At 49.5% G+C, this 15893-nt stretch overlaps 1 protein-coding gene across 3 annotated transcripts in view; it reads left to right on the top strand.

The window, feature by feature from the left end:
• The window catches only part of DPF3 (double PHD fingers 3), a gene marked incomplete at both ends in the record, with an annotated part of 259119 nt that overhangs the window by 155243 nt on the left and 87983 nt on the right, over positions 1-15893 (top strand). For all 3 annotated transcript variants that reach the window (XM_082618154.1, XM_082618156.1, XM_082618155.1), the window contains one exon: positions 2848-2926. In XM_082618154.1, coding sequence (XP_082474280.1) covers positions 2848-2926 — 79 coding nt within the window. The remainder of the gene's footprint in view (positions 1-2847; positions 2927-15893) is intronic.

Raw genomic sequence — 15893 nt, 5'->3', positions numbered from 1 at the left:
TGCTTAGGTGACTGGCCCTGTGCCAGGTTCCAAGTATAATGGTCACCCAAATAGACGTTTTCCACCCTTACGTTGGGGAGATGGAAAACCAACAAGTACACCAACACACATATAATATAACGTCAGACAATGCTATGTGCAGGGTAGGGGTAAGAGACCGATGGAGGGGATGAGTGAACATGCATTGGTCAGGAGGGCTTCTCTGAGGAGGTGACATTTGATCAAGACAAGTAGGATTCCGAGTTTCCAAGCCTGAAACATTCCAGGAGACTAGAAGCATGCTCCAGCCACAGGAGGCGTCCCTTGCCTGTCCCCTCAATGCCCTATAGCCATGATCCCCATTTTGCAGTTGGGGAAACTGAGGTGCAGGGAGAGAGTGGGAGCAGCAGCCACCCTGCCGGCAGCCCCGCAGAGTGCGATTAAACCCTGGCTCTCAGCAGGGCCCCCGCTTCCTGCTGGCTGCTCCCAGCTCCAGCTCTCCTCCTCTTCTCCTGGGTGGTATTTTTAGTCTCCAGAACCCCCTCCCTGAGTCTGCTGTTGCCTCTGTCATTCTGCTTGACTTGCTTTCACCTGCTCCCAGGCGCCTGTGACAGGGCTGCGGGCGGCACACGTCAAGCTGTCCCCGGCTTCTCCAAGGGGGGGTGGTGGGGGGGCGCGGGCAGCTGAGGGTGACCACCCTCAACGTGGGCAGGCGGGGAGGCCTGTCAGTGCCTCGGGGTGACTGCCAGTGCCGCCCAGCTCCCTCTTGGGGTCAACTCTGAGTAATGAGGGCGAGGGGAGGGGACTGCGGGCTGGTGCGTGTGCAGGGGTGGGGGGCGGGGAGGCTAGGAGGGGAAGCGCCTTGGAGGGGAGGGAAGGAGGGAGGTGGAACTTTGTAATTTGTTTTGGAAAGAGACAGCCGAGGAGGTGGTGGCCTTGGTAGCTTGGCAGGTGGTGTTGATTGTGAAGGGTGTGTGTTTGGGGACAGTGTGAGCCCCGTAGGGCTGGGGTACAGACCTTTCCACTGTGACATCCCCAGGGAAACTCTGTGTGTGTGTGTGTGTGTGTGTGTGTGTGTGTGTGAGCAACTCAAGGCCTTTTGACCATGAAGTCCCCCCGGGGGTCACTTTTCCAGACCAGGCCCCTGGGACTGCCCCATTTTCCCTGCACACCAGGTGTTGCCATGTTTTATTTCTCATCTGCTGCACCTTCTTCTCTGTCCCCAAAGACCCCAGCAGGCCCTTTCCTTGGTTGGGAGTTTACTGCTACTCATTACCAGAGAATGACCTGGAGGAGGCTAGGGTGCTACCCATGTGACCGGTGTGGGACTTCCAAAGGTCTAAAAATAAACCTTGCCATGTTCTTGTAGCCACTGTCCTGGGGCTGCCCAGCCGCCAGCTCCCTCTCTGGCTGCTCTTGTCTATCCTTGGAGGTAGAGCCCATCCCACCCTCACCCCGGATGATGCTGGCCTCTCTGGAGATGCACACAGGGAGGGGGTCTCAAGAGTCCAGCCCCAGGAGAGTGTGAGGTGTCAAGGGCTCTTGCCACTGGCTGGAGCCCCGAGGCAGACCACACAGGGGGGCCTCAGCGGAAGCCTGCCCCATGCCGAGCAGCGGGGAGGGGAGCTCACGCCCCGATGCTGGGCCTGGCTGCCTCTTTTTTTTTTTTTTTTTTTTTTTAAAGCATTTTCTGGTCTATCTCATCTTTTTTTAAAATTTATTTATTTTAGTTTTGGCTGTGTTGGGTGTTTGTTGCTGCATGTGGGCTTTCTCTAGTTGCGGCGAGCAGGGGCTACTCTTTGTTGCGGTGCGCGGGCTTCTCACTGCGGTGGCTTCTCTTATTGCGGAGCATGGGCTCTAGGCACGGGAGCTCAGTAGTTGTGGCTCACGGGCTCTAGAGCACAGGCTCAGTAGTTGTGGTGCACAGGCTTAGCTGCTCCGAGGCATGTGGGATCTTCCCGGACCAGTGCTCGAACCGTGTCCCCCGCGTTGGCAGGCGGATTCTTAACCACTGCGCCACCACGGCCTCTTGAGAGACTTGAGCTGGAGGGGAGTGTGAACACAGGAGTCTGGGGTGATAGCTGCAGTTACGCTACTTGCTCTAATTCGCCCATTGTCTGGGCAGCTGAGGGGAGCTGGGTTGGCACCCACATGTGGTGTCAGCCAAGCTGGAAGGCTAAGGAGTTGGAGGAAGAGATCCTAGGGGCAACAGTAGAGGATGGGAATTCTGACTGCTCAAGGCTTTGCAGTCAGACTGTCCTGAGTTTGCCTCCTGGCTCTGCACTTAGTGAGCAAGTGACCTTGGGGAAGCTACTTAACCCCTCTGTTGCCTCAGTCTCCTAAATCTGTAAAATGGAGATAATAGTAGCACCTGCTTCTTGGAGTTGTGAGGATTTAATGAAGTGATACGGGTGAGTAGCTGAGTGATTTGGGCAAGTTACCTAGCGTCTCTGGGCCTCAGTTTCCTGGCCTGTAAAATGGGGTTGGTATATGAGAGACTACAAATGTAGTATAAAGTTGAATGAGGGGTTTCCCTGGTGGCACAGTGGTTGGGAGTCCGCCTGCCAATGCAGGGGACACGGGTTCGTGCCCCGGTCTGGGAGGATCCCACGTGCCGCAGAGCGGCTGGGCCCGTGAGCCATGGCCGCTGGGCCTGCGCGTCCGGAGCCTGTGCTCCGCGGCAGGAGAGGCCACAGCGGTGAGAGGCCCGCGTACCGCAAAAAAAAAAAAAAAAAAAAAAAAAAAGCTATAGGAAAAAGTTGAATGAGGAGATATGGGTGAAGCATTCAGGGCCTCACAGAAAACGTGCTCAGGAACCGTAGTGACCGTCAGCATGACAAGCATCCCCATATTCCCGTGTCTCCCCAGGCCCGCGGCTCTACAGGTGGCAGAAGGAGGCACGACGCCGCCTCTCAGGAAGACCACGACAAACCTTACGTCTGTGACAGTGAGTATGGCAGACGCCGCCTTCCTGCCCCCGCCCCACGCTTCCTGTGCCGCCCCAGCCTCAGGCTCGCTGGCTCCTGCTCTCGGGCCTCACCGCAGTCACCCCCTGACCTCCTCTGGTTGCTGCTCCAGGCCCTGGTGTTGCTTGCAGGAAGCAGAAGCAAGCCCGGAGGCCTCCCCGCCCCGCGCTCCTTTCCCTGCAGCGCCCTCCTTCGTGGCTTTCCTCCGGCTCTCTCTTTCACTCTCTGTCTCCTTAAGGTTCATCCTCTATTCCTTTCTCTGTTTCAGAGAATTCAAACAAAAGCATAACTCAAAATCCTCCGACAAAGGTACTTGGCTCCTGTGGCTTTTCATTTGTTCCCCTTTAACTTTCTTTCTCCTTCTCGCTCTCCTGTCCTAGGTGGGGCAGGTTATGAATCTTTCTCTGACCATGACTTAGTTTAATAAATGGCCCTCGATCCATCTCCAGCTTCTCTTGCTTGCTTCTGAAACATCTTTGGACAAGCAACTGCCCGGCTTAGGGTCTGCAGACAGAGCTGGGGAGGGGCCGAGGGGCCGAGCAGCGGGGGCGGTGGCAGCGGGTGGACCTCCAGAGACCTGCAGCTTTCCGAGGGATTGCTGTCAGCTTGAGAGAGCCTTTGTCTTTCTCACCTATCAGAGCACTGGGGGGTGGATTTTTTTTTTTTTTTTTTTTGCGGTACGCGGGCCTCTCACCGCTGTGGCCTCTCCCGCCGCTGTGGCCTCTCCCGCCGCGGAGCAAAGGCTCCGGACGCGCAGGCTCAGTGGCCATGGCTCACGGGCCCAGCCGCTCTGCGGCATGTGGGATCTTCCCGGACCGGGGCACGAACCCGCATCCCTTGCATCGGCAGGCGGACTCTCGACCACTGCGCCACCAGGGAAGCCCCTGGGGGGTGAATTTAAAAGCCTTGCCTTAGGGACTTCCCTGGTGGTCCAGTGGTTAAGACTCCACGCTTCCATGGCAGGGGGCCTGGGTTCAATCCCTGGTCGGGGAACTAAGATCCCACATGCCGTGTGGTGCAGCCAAAAAAAAAAAAAAAAAAAAAAAAAAAAATCCTTTCCCTAGTTACCTTCTCACCATATCGGGTGCCATCTGCTCGCTCCATGGCAAGGGCAGCCCTCGAAACCTCTCTCCCTGACCATTTTCCCTTCCCACCTTCTCCTCTCTGAGGAAACAGAGCTCCGCCGTGGGCGAGAAGGGGCTGCAGTGAGGATGGCAGCGGGACCGCGGAGGCAGGGCCCCGGGCACAGTGGTTCCTCGGGCGTCCTGCCCGTCTTGCCAGTGTCTGCAGTCTCTGTGAAAGTGGGAGAGACCCAGGGGACGATGGGGCACAGGGAGTATATCGGGGGTGGTGCCCTTTTCCTCCCTCTTCACTGGCCTCTTTTGATTTCAAAAAGTTGTTCTGTGCCCGGTGGGGTGACAGCTGGTTGGAGAACATTTTGCTAGAAGAACTCAAACTCCATGACCCCCACTTGGCTGCTTAATACACTGTGCAGATGACATTCCTGAGACGACTCCTGCAGGTAACATCTCCATCCCAAGCCGAGGCCGGTTCAGGATGAGGAGGGAGCAGGGCGTGGGTCTGGTGTCTCTCGGCCATACCAGGAGGTGCCTGCTTCCGCCTGGGTCTTGCTTCCTGGCTGGGGTTCAGTTTTGTTCTGATGTATAAAAGCCCAAGCATGCTAGCCCTCTGGAGACTGATTCTGGGCTGGGAAGGGTCCTTCAGACCCCCAGGGGGCAGGCTTTCTAGCTGTGTCTGGCCAGAGCAGCCCAGCTATCAAGAAGGCCAAGAGCTGCTTTGGAACTGGGGCATTGCCACTCCATTCCTCTTTCAAAAAGCTGTATTTTCTTAGGAGATTTTCTGCTACCGCAGACAGTGGGATTACCTTTCACGCTCTCTCTCCAGCTTCCATTGGGTTCTCAGCCGGAAGTAATCCCAGACACACCCGTGCTCCCTTCTCCACCCTCCCCTCAGTTCCTGTCTTCCCTGCCTTTGCCTCCTTAGTATTAAATCCATGAAGCGCCCTTGTGGGTGTCCCTGTCTGGCCTGGCTCACCCCCTCGCCCCTGAGCTCCTGCGGCTTTGTTTAGGGCTCTCGGTGCCATCTGCTGTTTCCTGTTCCCCTCCCCACGGGCTCTCTTCCTCCTCCTGTTTACCCTGTGGAGCTTGGGAGGCCTGATTGCAGGCCTGGTGGCAGCTTTCTGGAAGTCTCAGGGGCTGATGTCTTGGCTCTGCCTGCACAGGCGCTGCCTGCTTTTTCCTCCCTCGGCGGGACAAGGTCCATCGTGGAACGCCTGTCTCTATCCTGGCTCTCTTAGGAAATTGTGTGGCAGCTCAGTGATTAATAGACTTTATTTTTATCTGGTGCCCTTCAGACATGTGATCCTTTGGGATACGAATGACCTTTGGAGAGGTCACAAGGCCCACCTCCCACCACCCGCCCCCAGCTGAGCAAGGAATGCTTTTAATAATCTCTAATGCATCCTAAGTAGAGAGGTGTCTCGTCAACTCCTTGAATGTCCCCAGGGATGGTGTTACCATAAGCTGCCCTTTCTTCCATGATTCCAACTGTGCTTTGAATGATTGTTTTTTCCTTAATACAAGCTGAAATTTTTCTCTCCTACAGGCCCGCTTAGCTTTTGTGCATCTTTTCCCAACAAATAGGCACCTTCAGGATTTCGTCTATGCTGGAGGCCCTCTTAACATCCCCTTGTATTCTTGGTTTACCTGGGGACGCATCCCATAATTTCTGTGAGGGCCAGCTCTGAATTCTCTTTCAGGTTTAATTTAAGCTCAGCACTTTCATTGGAAGTAGCACCCAGGCCAAGTGGTTCAAAAAGTAACAGACACATTTCCTTGTTTATTTTACACATCGGCTTTTAACACCACCCACATCTGTAGAGAATAGAAGTAATTGACCACCCCATTGCACTGTGCACCATCTCAAACACTTCCCACCCAGTTCCTGGCCCCCGGGCCAATGCCTCTCCAGGTGTGTGCTCTTTTCTACTTCTACATTTGATTATTCCTGCTTCCATAAATCACTCTGCATTTGGCCCTATTGAGTCTCCATAAAGAGATACAATAATATGTGACTTCAATAAGCAAGATTCAATAAAGGCAAATTTAAAGACATTGCCCAGTAGTTAAATTTCATTCACCACAGATTCACAATCCCTGCCATTTTTGTATTGTCTATGGATTGATTTGCATAATCCCCACTCCATCTTTCGAGTTATTTATGAAAATATTAGGCCACCTTGGACCCCACCACCTCTTTCCAGGTTTCCGTGGAGTAGTTGTAGCTATTTTTCAGATGTGATTGTATTTAACCATTCCTGGTGTATATTCCTATATAGTTGTCCTGCTCTGTTCTCTGTCCAAGCTTCCGTTTCAAGATGGGTGGTTGAAATATTATCTTAGCAGACAACTTCAGGTGATAGATAGTTTGCTTGTTACCTTTCACTCAGCCCTTGAATTTATTCCATCTCAGAGAAATATTAAAATCATCTGAACATAATTTATTTTTTACCCAATCCATGTGTGTGTGTAGATGAATACTTCATTTTCCAGCAAGTAACCAATCTCTGTTAATTATCCTGAAAGTTTACCCAGCTTCAGGATTAAAGTTCTGTTTCTTCCCTTTCAACCTCTTGCCAAAGGGAAAGTGTTCATTCCCTACAGCAAAGCACCTACATGTGACTTTGTAGGAAAGGCTGTTGGTGCCGGTCAAAGTGTGGACCTGGATTACCTGTGCAGAGATAACCAAGATGTTTATTAAAATGTGGATTCTTGGGCCTCACACCAGAGCTCCTGGGAGCAGGCTTAGGAATCTGCATTTTTGAGAGCTTCTCAGGTGATAATTATGAATACTGATTTTTGAGAATGACTGGTCTACCACATTCAAATTCGAAGGCTTCTGGCCTCTGACTGATCAGCCCTTTTATTATTCCCTGTTTTTTGCATCTGGAAGTTCTGGAATCTCCAGGAATTCTCCAGGCAGAGTGCCACCAGCTTGCATTGCTGTTTTAGTTGGTCTCTTTAGAATCTTTCCTTTCCTGTTCTTTCAACATTGATATAAAACTCAGTAGTCCGAAATAAAATTCAGCAACCCAGCACTTGACTTTAGTTTACTTAATGGCTTTAAATCCCAATAATGTATTTAACTCCCTTTTATAGGTGAGATGATAACTGGGGATAGACGTATGAAAGAAATCCTTGGGTTTGGGCTACTGAGATATTTTGAAAATAATTTCAAGAGTTTCTCTTCCTAACTGTTCCCAGCCCTGGATTTTCTGTTAGCATCACTGGGGCAGACTCCTGATGAGAGACTCGCTTTTCTATTTTCTTTGTTCAAGGAGCATCATAGGAAAGAAGATGGTGGTGATGGGGTGATGCTCAGGGAGAGGGAGAACATTTTGTCTCTAAGCTTCAGCCATTTAGGGAGGAACAAAGCACCCATTTGCCCTTCTGCGGGGCACAATGGAAGTGATTTGTGAAGGTTTTTTTTTTTCCTTTCCCAATTTTTTCTTTTAAAAAAATTAAATTTAATTACATTGTAGAAAGAACACTTAACCTGAGACCTACTCTCTTAAATATTTAAGTGCACAATATATGTTGTTCAGTAGGGGTACATTGTTGTACAGGAGATCTCTAGAGCTTGCTCATCTTGCTTGATGGCAACTTTATGCTGGTTGGTTAGCAATTTCCTATCACTCCCTCCCCACCAGCCCCTGGCAACCACCATTCCAGTCTTTGATGCTTTGAATTTGTCTACTTTAGATAACTCATATAGGTGGACTCATGAAGTATTTGTCTTTCTAGGACTGGCTTATTTCACTTAGCATAATGCTCTTGAGGTTCATCCGTGTGACTGCGTATTGAATAATGCAATATTCCTTTTAAAGGATGACTAATATTCCGCTGTATGTGTATACCACATTTTCTTTATCCATTCATTCATTGATGGGCATTTAGATTGTTTCCACGTCTTGGCTAGAGGGAATAACGCTACTGTGAACATAGGAGTGTTAATATCTCTTTGAGATCGTGATTTCAACTCTTTTGGATAAATACCCAGATGTGGGATTGCTGGATCAGATGGTAGTTCTATATTTAATTCTTTGAGGAGCCTCCATACTGCTCTCCATAGCGGCTGCATCATTTAGCATTCCCACCAGCAGCGCACTGAGGGCTCCAACTTCCCCACACCCTTGCCAACACTTGTCTTTTGCTCCCAGCTTTTTCTGATTACGGTGATAACCCCTGATAATGGGTGCTTATGTGTGCAGAGCGCTGCGCTAACTAAGCATTTTATGTACATTATTTCTGTAAATCCCCACACTAACCTTGAGAGGCAGGGACAATTGACCTCACTTTACGGAGAAGAAACAGGCTCAGAGGGGTGAGGGGACTTGTCCGAGATCACACAGCTGGTTAATGCTAAAGCAGGGATATGAATCCTCATTTCTCCAACTCCAGAGCTGATACACCCCAGCACATCTCTGTACAAACCTCTGGCTAAATGTGCCCTCCTCCAAACCAGTATGGAGTTTGGCTGTCCTAAGAGCTGAGGAAAAACATGCTTTAACTGTGAAAGAATGAGCGCTTGCTCATTATTTTTATTTTTTATTTATAAGGTGAAGCCCTGGCTACTGTTGACAGGCGGCTTCCAGGTGTCAGGTTGGTAAGCTGGAGTCAGGCAGTAATTATAGCTGAAGTGGAGTGGAATAGTTTACATAATTTTGAGCCTTTTAAATTTAAATCTATTAAAATCACTCTGCCTCCCACCCCTAACTGGGTCATTAGGGTAGCTTAGTGACAAAAGACAAAGAGACATGATGGAAGCCCTCCTGGGAACTTGACTCACCTCTGAGTCATGTCAGGTATTCCCACATCAGGAGTGATCCCTCTCAACTCAGCCTCTGTATCAGCAAGAACTTTGTCCTCTGCCACCCTCATCCCACAGACGTGTATTTTCGATCGTGCGGCCTGTGACTTCACAGTGTTTCCTCCCTTCTAGAAATCTGGTGGGGTGTAACTCTGTCCAGTTGGGGCAGTGTCAGAATAGGGTCTGCGTCCCTCCCTGCTCTTCTGGGTGGTATATACCCCAGGGAGAATGTATGGGGCAAGAAGCAGGGTCTGGAGGTGTAGTCTTGGTTCCACCCCTCAGTGGCTCTGGCACCACTTTCCTCATTTGTCCATGATGGGGAGCTCCTTTCTTGAGTCTCTAGACCTCCTCAATCAGCCGTCTCCCCCACGCCATGGGCTCCTTTCTTCTCAGCTTAACAATGAGGCTCTTTTCCCGAGAGACAGGATGCTGGGCCGTGGGATATCAGGAGACCACCCCGCGGGGCCGAGAGCAGCCTGGATTGGCGCATGGGGCAGGCACAGTTGCTCCCAAGGCGTTCTAGAAACTCTGCTTGACCTCAACCTCCTTAAAAATCACTCCGGTTTCCCCCATACCTGAGTGCCCAGGAAGAATCAGATGACTACTGCAGTCTTATTAAAAAAAATTTTGAGGGCATTAAGGTCCCCCATTCTCTAAGGCTCACGTGCTTTTAGCTTCGAGCTGCAGTGGTAAAAGCCAATAACGCGGCCTTCAGGCTGGCTGCCCTTGCCGCTGAAGGGAAGCCGGCCTCATCCCTCAGTTGTTGCCGCTATTATCTTGCAGGTTCTTGCGTGGGGTACGGCGGGGGAGGGGTGGGAAATGCTCTGTGCCCCAGAAACTTGATTTGTGGAGCAGGGCCTGTGGCATGGGATTGATCCCTGGAGACTGAGTGCATTTGTTCCTGCAAAGCTGGGTCTGTTTAAATATTTAAATGTCCTCGCTTCATGGACACAGGTTGCAGGTTGCCCCAGCAGGGCTGGTAGGAGACAGGGCTGGGGAGAGGCTGAAATTTCTCATTCGTGCCCTCATACCCTCTAGCTCTCTCAAGAACCTTGCCCATTGACCACCAAACCTAGGTTTGCCTTTTCTGGGCTGTAACTCACACCCTCTTTTATTTATTTACTTAATTGAAGGATAGTTAATTTACAGTATTGTGTTAGTTTCAGATGTACAGCAAAGTGACTCAGTTATATATATATTGTTCTTTTTTTCTATTGTTTTCCATCGTAGGTTATTACAAGATAGTGAATATAGTTTCCTATGCCATACAGTAAATCCTTGTTGTTTATCTATTTTATATGTGCTAGTGTGTATCTGTTAATCCCATACTCCTAATTTATCCCTGCCCCCTTCCCCTTTGGTAATCATAAATTTGTTTTATACTTATGTGCACACCCTCTTGAATTACTTTCTTATCCACTCAGAAACAGTATACGTTCATTGCAGAAAAATCAGAAATTACAGATAAGCATAAAGGGAAAAATAAAAATCACCCATAATCTTACTCTTCGGAGGTAATTTCCATTTTGTTTTGTTGTATCCTATTTTAGGGTTCTCGCTGTCTCTGTCTACTATACCCTTCCCCCAATAAGTGATACCTACCACTTTAACCCATCCCCCCCACTCAACAACCCATGAGGGCCATCCTTCCATGTCAATAAGGACATTTTTATGACAACATTTTAAGGCTATATGGTGTTCCATGATATGGCCATGCCCCAGTTTGCTCAATCATTGTTCTACTTGTTGGATGTTTAGACAGTTTAAAATTTGTTCACTATTAAAAACAATACTGCAGCTATATCTTTGCATAATGCTTTTATTATTTCCTAGGAGCAGAACTGTGAGGTCAAAGTGCCTGGTGCACAGCCTTTGATTTCTCTTATTTCAAGTCCTGGTGGGGGGTCAGGGAAGTGGGTTAGCAAGAGCTGCACAAAGAAGGTGCGCTGACTTTGGAGTGAGAAGCCTGAGGTCAGATTGTGGCCCTGCCCCTTGTTAGCTTGTTATCCAGAATTTTTCCAGAACATTGTCTTGCTGCTGGGAGTGTCCATTGTCCTGAGATGTGGAGTGGGGATGTACACGATTAGGAAAGCTACGTGTGATAATATATATTAAAATGTTTGCGCATGGTATGTGCTTAATGACTGTTTCATCCACCTTTGCCTTTCCCTTATTTCCTCTGTCACCAATGTAGTTGGCAACATAGGCTGATATCCCAGGAGGAGATACCACAAGCAGTTTTCACTGAGTAGGCAGTGAGCACTGCAGGAATCCAGGGGAGGGAGTGGTCTGGGGCTGGGGACTGGTATGTCAGGGGGTGCTTCCCTAGGATGCCAAGCAGGTCCTCAGTGAGGGTGTATCGAATTGACGGAGGTCTCCAGGGAAGGAGGGGTATGTGGGAATCAGCCGGAGGTAATAATAGTAATGGCAAAAGTTTGTTGATTTATAGTATGGGCCTGGAGTGGTAGGTTTCATCTATATTAATTCTTTAATCCTTGAAAAATACCAGGAGATAGAAGCCATGATCATCCCCATCCTACAGATAAGGATTCTGCGGAGAAAAGGGGTTAATTAACTTTCCTGAGGTCACCCAGTGAACAAGTGGCAGGGCCAGGACTTGATCCCAGTTAGCAATCTCTCTCTCTCTCTCCCCTGCAATCTCCCTATCCCCCCACCAGTCACTCATCTCTTCCTGGAATCTACCTTACCTTGTACATAACTCTGCATAGGCTACCTCTCACATAGTATGATAACAGTTTGTCTATTTGTCCATTCTTCAAGCTGGACTGTGAGCCTTCTGAGGGCAGAGACCGTGTCATATTCAACTTGCATCCCAGACCCAGCACAGTGGCTGCTCCCAAAATGTTGAATGTGGGATGCACACACCAGGACAGAAGATAGACCAGCGTGGCTGAAGCAGAGTGTTTGGGTAGGGAGATGGAGGGGCACAGAGCTGGATAAGGATGCTGGGAACATTAGACTGAGCTGCTTAGAGTTTGGCCCGCAGAGTCAATGGTGAATCATGGATGATCCTGGAGACATCTCTGGAATGGTTAATCATGAGGATTAGGTGTTCAGGGGAGAGAGCCTGAAGCCTGTGGCTAAGAGGAGCCTTTTCCAGTCAGGAAGGAGAAGACATGAAGTCTGGACAGTGGTGACAGCAGGAACAAAATGGATGGGACAAACAAGCAAGACTTTATGAAAGAAAAATCCACAGAACCTGGCAGAGGACAGACAGGATGTGGGGTACAAGAGAGAGGGAGGTGGCAACAGTGACTCTTAAAGTCTTGAGCTTGAGTAATGGAGACATGAGGGAGGCTTAACTGGAATATTCTAGAGGAGGAGGAGGTAATTTGGGGAAGTGATGAAGCTTTGACATATGGGTTTGTGGAAATGGCAGGACATCCAGGCAGAAATGTCTAAAATATGCTAGTATACATTTGTTTCCCCAAAGTTCGTGAGGATCTTATACCGATGTGGCAGGTAGATGGGGGCCTGCTTCAGGTAAGGGTCATTGAGACGCACTTGGTAGGTCAGGACTCACAAATCAAGCATCTGAAGGAGCATTTATGTCAGATATTCACCCAGAGATCCCCAAAGAGAGCACACTGGCCAGACTCCCAAATGTTTGGAGGCTACCATACTTTATGGTATTGCACCTGATTTTTTTGCCTTTCTCTGTTTATCTTCTCCAGAAATGTTGACAGTAATATTTTTTATTTAAATTATTTTCCATGAAGATTAAAAAAATGATATTTGACTCTTGAAATGAATTAAGGACATGCTAATGTATGATTTCACTAGAATAAGGAATCAAAGACACCATCTCTATAAGGGATGGTGGCCCGAAGAAGATGGCTCTTGAATCAGAAGCCCAGGATTTGAGTCTTTGCTACAACACTCCCTAGCCACGACCGAGGACAAATCACAAAAACCTCTCTGAGCCTCAGTTTCTTTTTCTGTCAAGTGAGGACAATAAGATTGACCTTAGAGGGTTTTCAAGAGGGTGAAATGAGACCGTGTGTAAAAATAATTAGTTCACTGCCTGGTTCATAAATATGCTCAGTAAATATTTTTTTTTCTACTAATTCAAGAAGGGGTACTTATTTCACACTTGAGTCCCCAGTGGTGTTTTGTGCTCTGGCTGCTGGCGTTGTCAGAGACCAGGGAAGCATTCTGAGGGTGAACTGAATGATCAGAAATAGCTACTGTTTGTTGAACATTTGTTGCGTGCCAGGCAATGTGCTAAGTACTTTACAAGGATAGACTCATTCAGTTCTCACAATACCCACATGAGGTATAAAACTATTCTTATCCCCATTTTACAGACAAGGAAACTGAGGTTTGGAGAGATTAAGCAACTTGCCCAAGGTCACACAGCCAATTAGCTGACGTAGGACAACTGACCCCAGAGTTCACCAGAATCATGTTACCCTGCTTCTCAACAGAGCAGGAAAGAGTTCTGCTAACACATTTAATGCTTTGGTTTTGGAAGTTTCTGCATTTCTCTGCGGGGGATCCAGAATCAGGTTATAGAGTATTTTGAAATGAAACCTTGTTGCCTATCTCTGTTCTTCCTGTTTTTTTTTTTTTTTTTAAAAAAAACATGTAGCCACGTTCACATACAGTAAATTCCTAAAATACGCAGAATGCCCTCCCCTGATGAAGACACAAGATTTGTGGATCACTGGCATTTGATAGACCCTGGCTCTGGGCTCACTCCTAATATATGGGTCAGTGCCAGGCCCCGAGGAATGTGGCTTTGAAAAATCAGGATATTACACCCCACCCCTACTCCAGCCCCTGTGTTTCTGTCCAGAAGAATTCAGCTTAAAATAAGCATCAGGGGTGGCCTGGAAGAAGACATGAAGCCACAGAAGAGCATCTGCCGACCTGGCTTGGTGGGGTGGGGAGAAGGGTGTAGGCAGCCCCTGGGTGGATCCTGTGGTTGGGAATCATTTTTCTGTCACAGTTGAGGGGATAATTGCTTCAGGAGGCACACAGTCCTCAGAGGACCCAGAGAAACAAAGCGTTGTGCAGTGTTAGAATGGAAAGGCTTAGAGATGGTCTGATGCAACTGCCATATTTTACAAATAGGGAAACCAAGTCCAGAGAGCTGTGGGATTTGTCTAAGGATGTACGGTGGGTTAGTATCAGAGCCAGGGCCAGACGCCAGGTCTGCAGAAGGCCACCCGCGCTGCTGGCCTCTGGCTTGAGAAGGGGTGGGGAGGGAAGCCCACCTGTGCTTGTCCAAGAGGAGCTTCTTGGTGCCTAAATGTTGCAGGACCTGGGCCATTTGTGAAGCCACCACTTTTGTCACTTGAGCTTTGTGGAGCCATCATTGGCTCTTGAAAAAGCCTAGGCATTTAACATAGTCGTAGGGATTAACACCCCACCCTGAGTACACAAGTCTGAGCTAGTGGCTTTTTGCAGTGTTCCCTGGGTTTTGTCCCAAGCTCATTCACATCAGGGCTTTTCTCACTTGAGGCTTCCTCCCACCCGGGGGATTGGTATAGACAGTCCTCCACCCGCCTTGATGGTTCTGCAGATAGAAGACCGAGGGTTTTCAGGAAGGTGTGGAGGTCCCCAAACATCTGAACCGGTCTGGTAGGCTATGATTCTCCTGTCAAAATGGCCCTTGTTTGTATTTGTCTTGGCTCCAGCAGGACATAAATTTCAACCTTAGATGGGCTGAATGGCAGAGAATTTCATGTCAGAGTGATTGTGGAGGTGTGGGCAGGATAAAGGTAGCAACAAGGGAGAGGGGGAGCCCTCCCCATCCTGAGTTCCAAGGAGCAAGGAGGACATTGGCTCCCAGGGGTAGCTGGATCTGGGAGGGAGGGTAGCCCGAGTGGGGTGGGCAGGGCACAGATCCCCACCGCCTCTCTTGTCACCCTCCGTTCTCCTGCCAGTGCCTCCCGATGGCCAAACTCCACCGGAAGCAGAGGGCAAGAGGCCATCAAGGTCAGCTCCAGGCTCTGGGAGGGGTGGTGAATGGAGAATGACTAGCACGTCTTTGATTCTGTGTGCTTCAAAGTCAGACAGGCCTGAGTTCACATCCCGACTCTGCCATTTAGTGAATTGTTTCAATGCCCCCCAGACTCAGTTTCCTTCTCTGTAAAATGGGATGATAATCCCTACCTCCTGAGCTGTTGTGAGATTCAGTGTAAGAATGTGTGCCTGCCTGATAGTCTGTAAGTATGATGCCTTGGAGGCATTGGCAGGTGACAGGCACTGCTGGGTCGATTTTACAGAAGAGGAAGTCAAGCTGCAGAGAAAGGGAAGTGGTGTCCTCAGGGCTGTGTGTAAGTGCCACAGGGCAGAGCTGGGAAAAAGATGTGGCCCGGTGACTCCCAAGGTCCAGGCTTTGTCTCTTGGACGCTCATCCTGTAATTGCTTTCTGTCGCTGCTTTCAGGCTCTCGGAAACCACTGGCTCAGATACCCACTGCGTGCTCCAAGTTGGGCTGATGAAAATGTGCCAGAGTCATTAAGTTATCAGTGGGGAAGGCAGCCGCTTCTCCCTGGCAGGAAGGATTCTGCTGTCTGCTGCAGCCGGCTTTGTTCACACAAACTGCCCCTGATTGTTCCTCCCTCCTCCCCCTTCTCCGCTTCCTCCCCCATCCTCATAAGGAGTGAGTGGTATAGGGCTGGAGTGGGGTGGCAGAAGCGTGTTGTAAATATTCTGGGGTGGCACTGAAGGTATTCATAACTCCAGACAGGAGGTCCTGCCTGGCGAATGCAGCTCTGGATTGGGAAGTGGGCAAACACTAATTCTGCAGCTTGACAGATGGATCTGCCCCAGGGGGAAGGAGAGAGGGGAAGGCAAGCTGGACCTTCCTCATTGTCACAGCCGTTCCTCTCCACGTGCATGGCGCCTGGAACACACAATCCAGGTGCGTGCTGCCAAGGTGAAAAGAAGGACCTGATGTTGTGCACAGGCCTGTGCCTGGTCCCAGGGGTGATGGCTTCAGGGGCGCATGACGCCAAGGAGCTTGCCCTGGGGAAGGAGACTGGAGTGGGAGGATGGGGGCGCAGCCCTCTCTGAATGCTTCAGCTGT

Source organism: Mesoplodon mirus, assembly GCF_964341445.2.
Source record: "Mesoplodon mirus genome assembly, chromosome: 4".
NCBI lineage: Eukaryota > Metazoa > Chordata > Mammalia > Artiodactyla > Ziphiidae > Mesoplodon > Mesoplodon mirus.
Note: the sequence above shows the minus strand (reverse complement) of the source record. Positions and strands in the feature narration are given on the sequence as shown.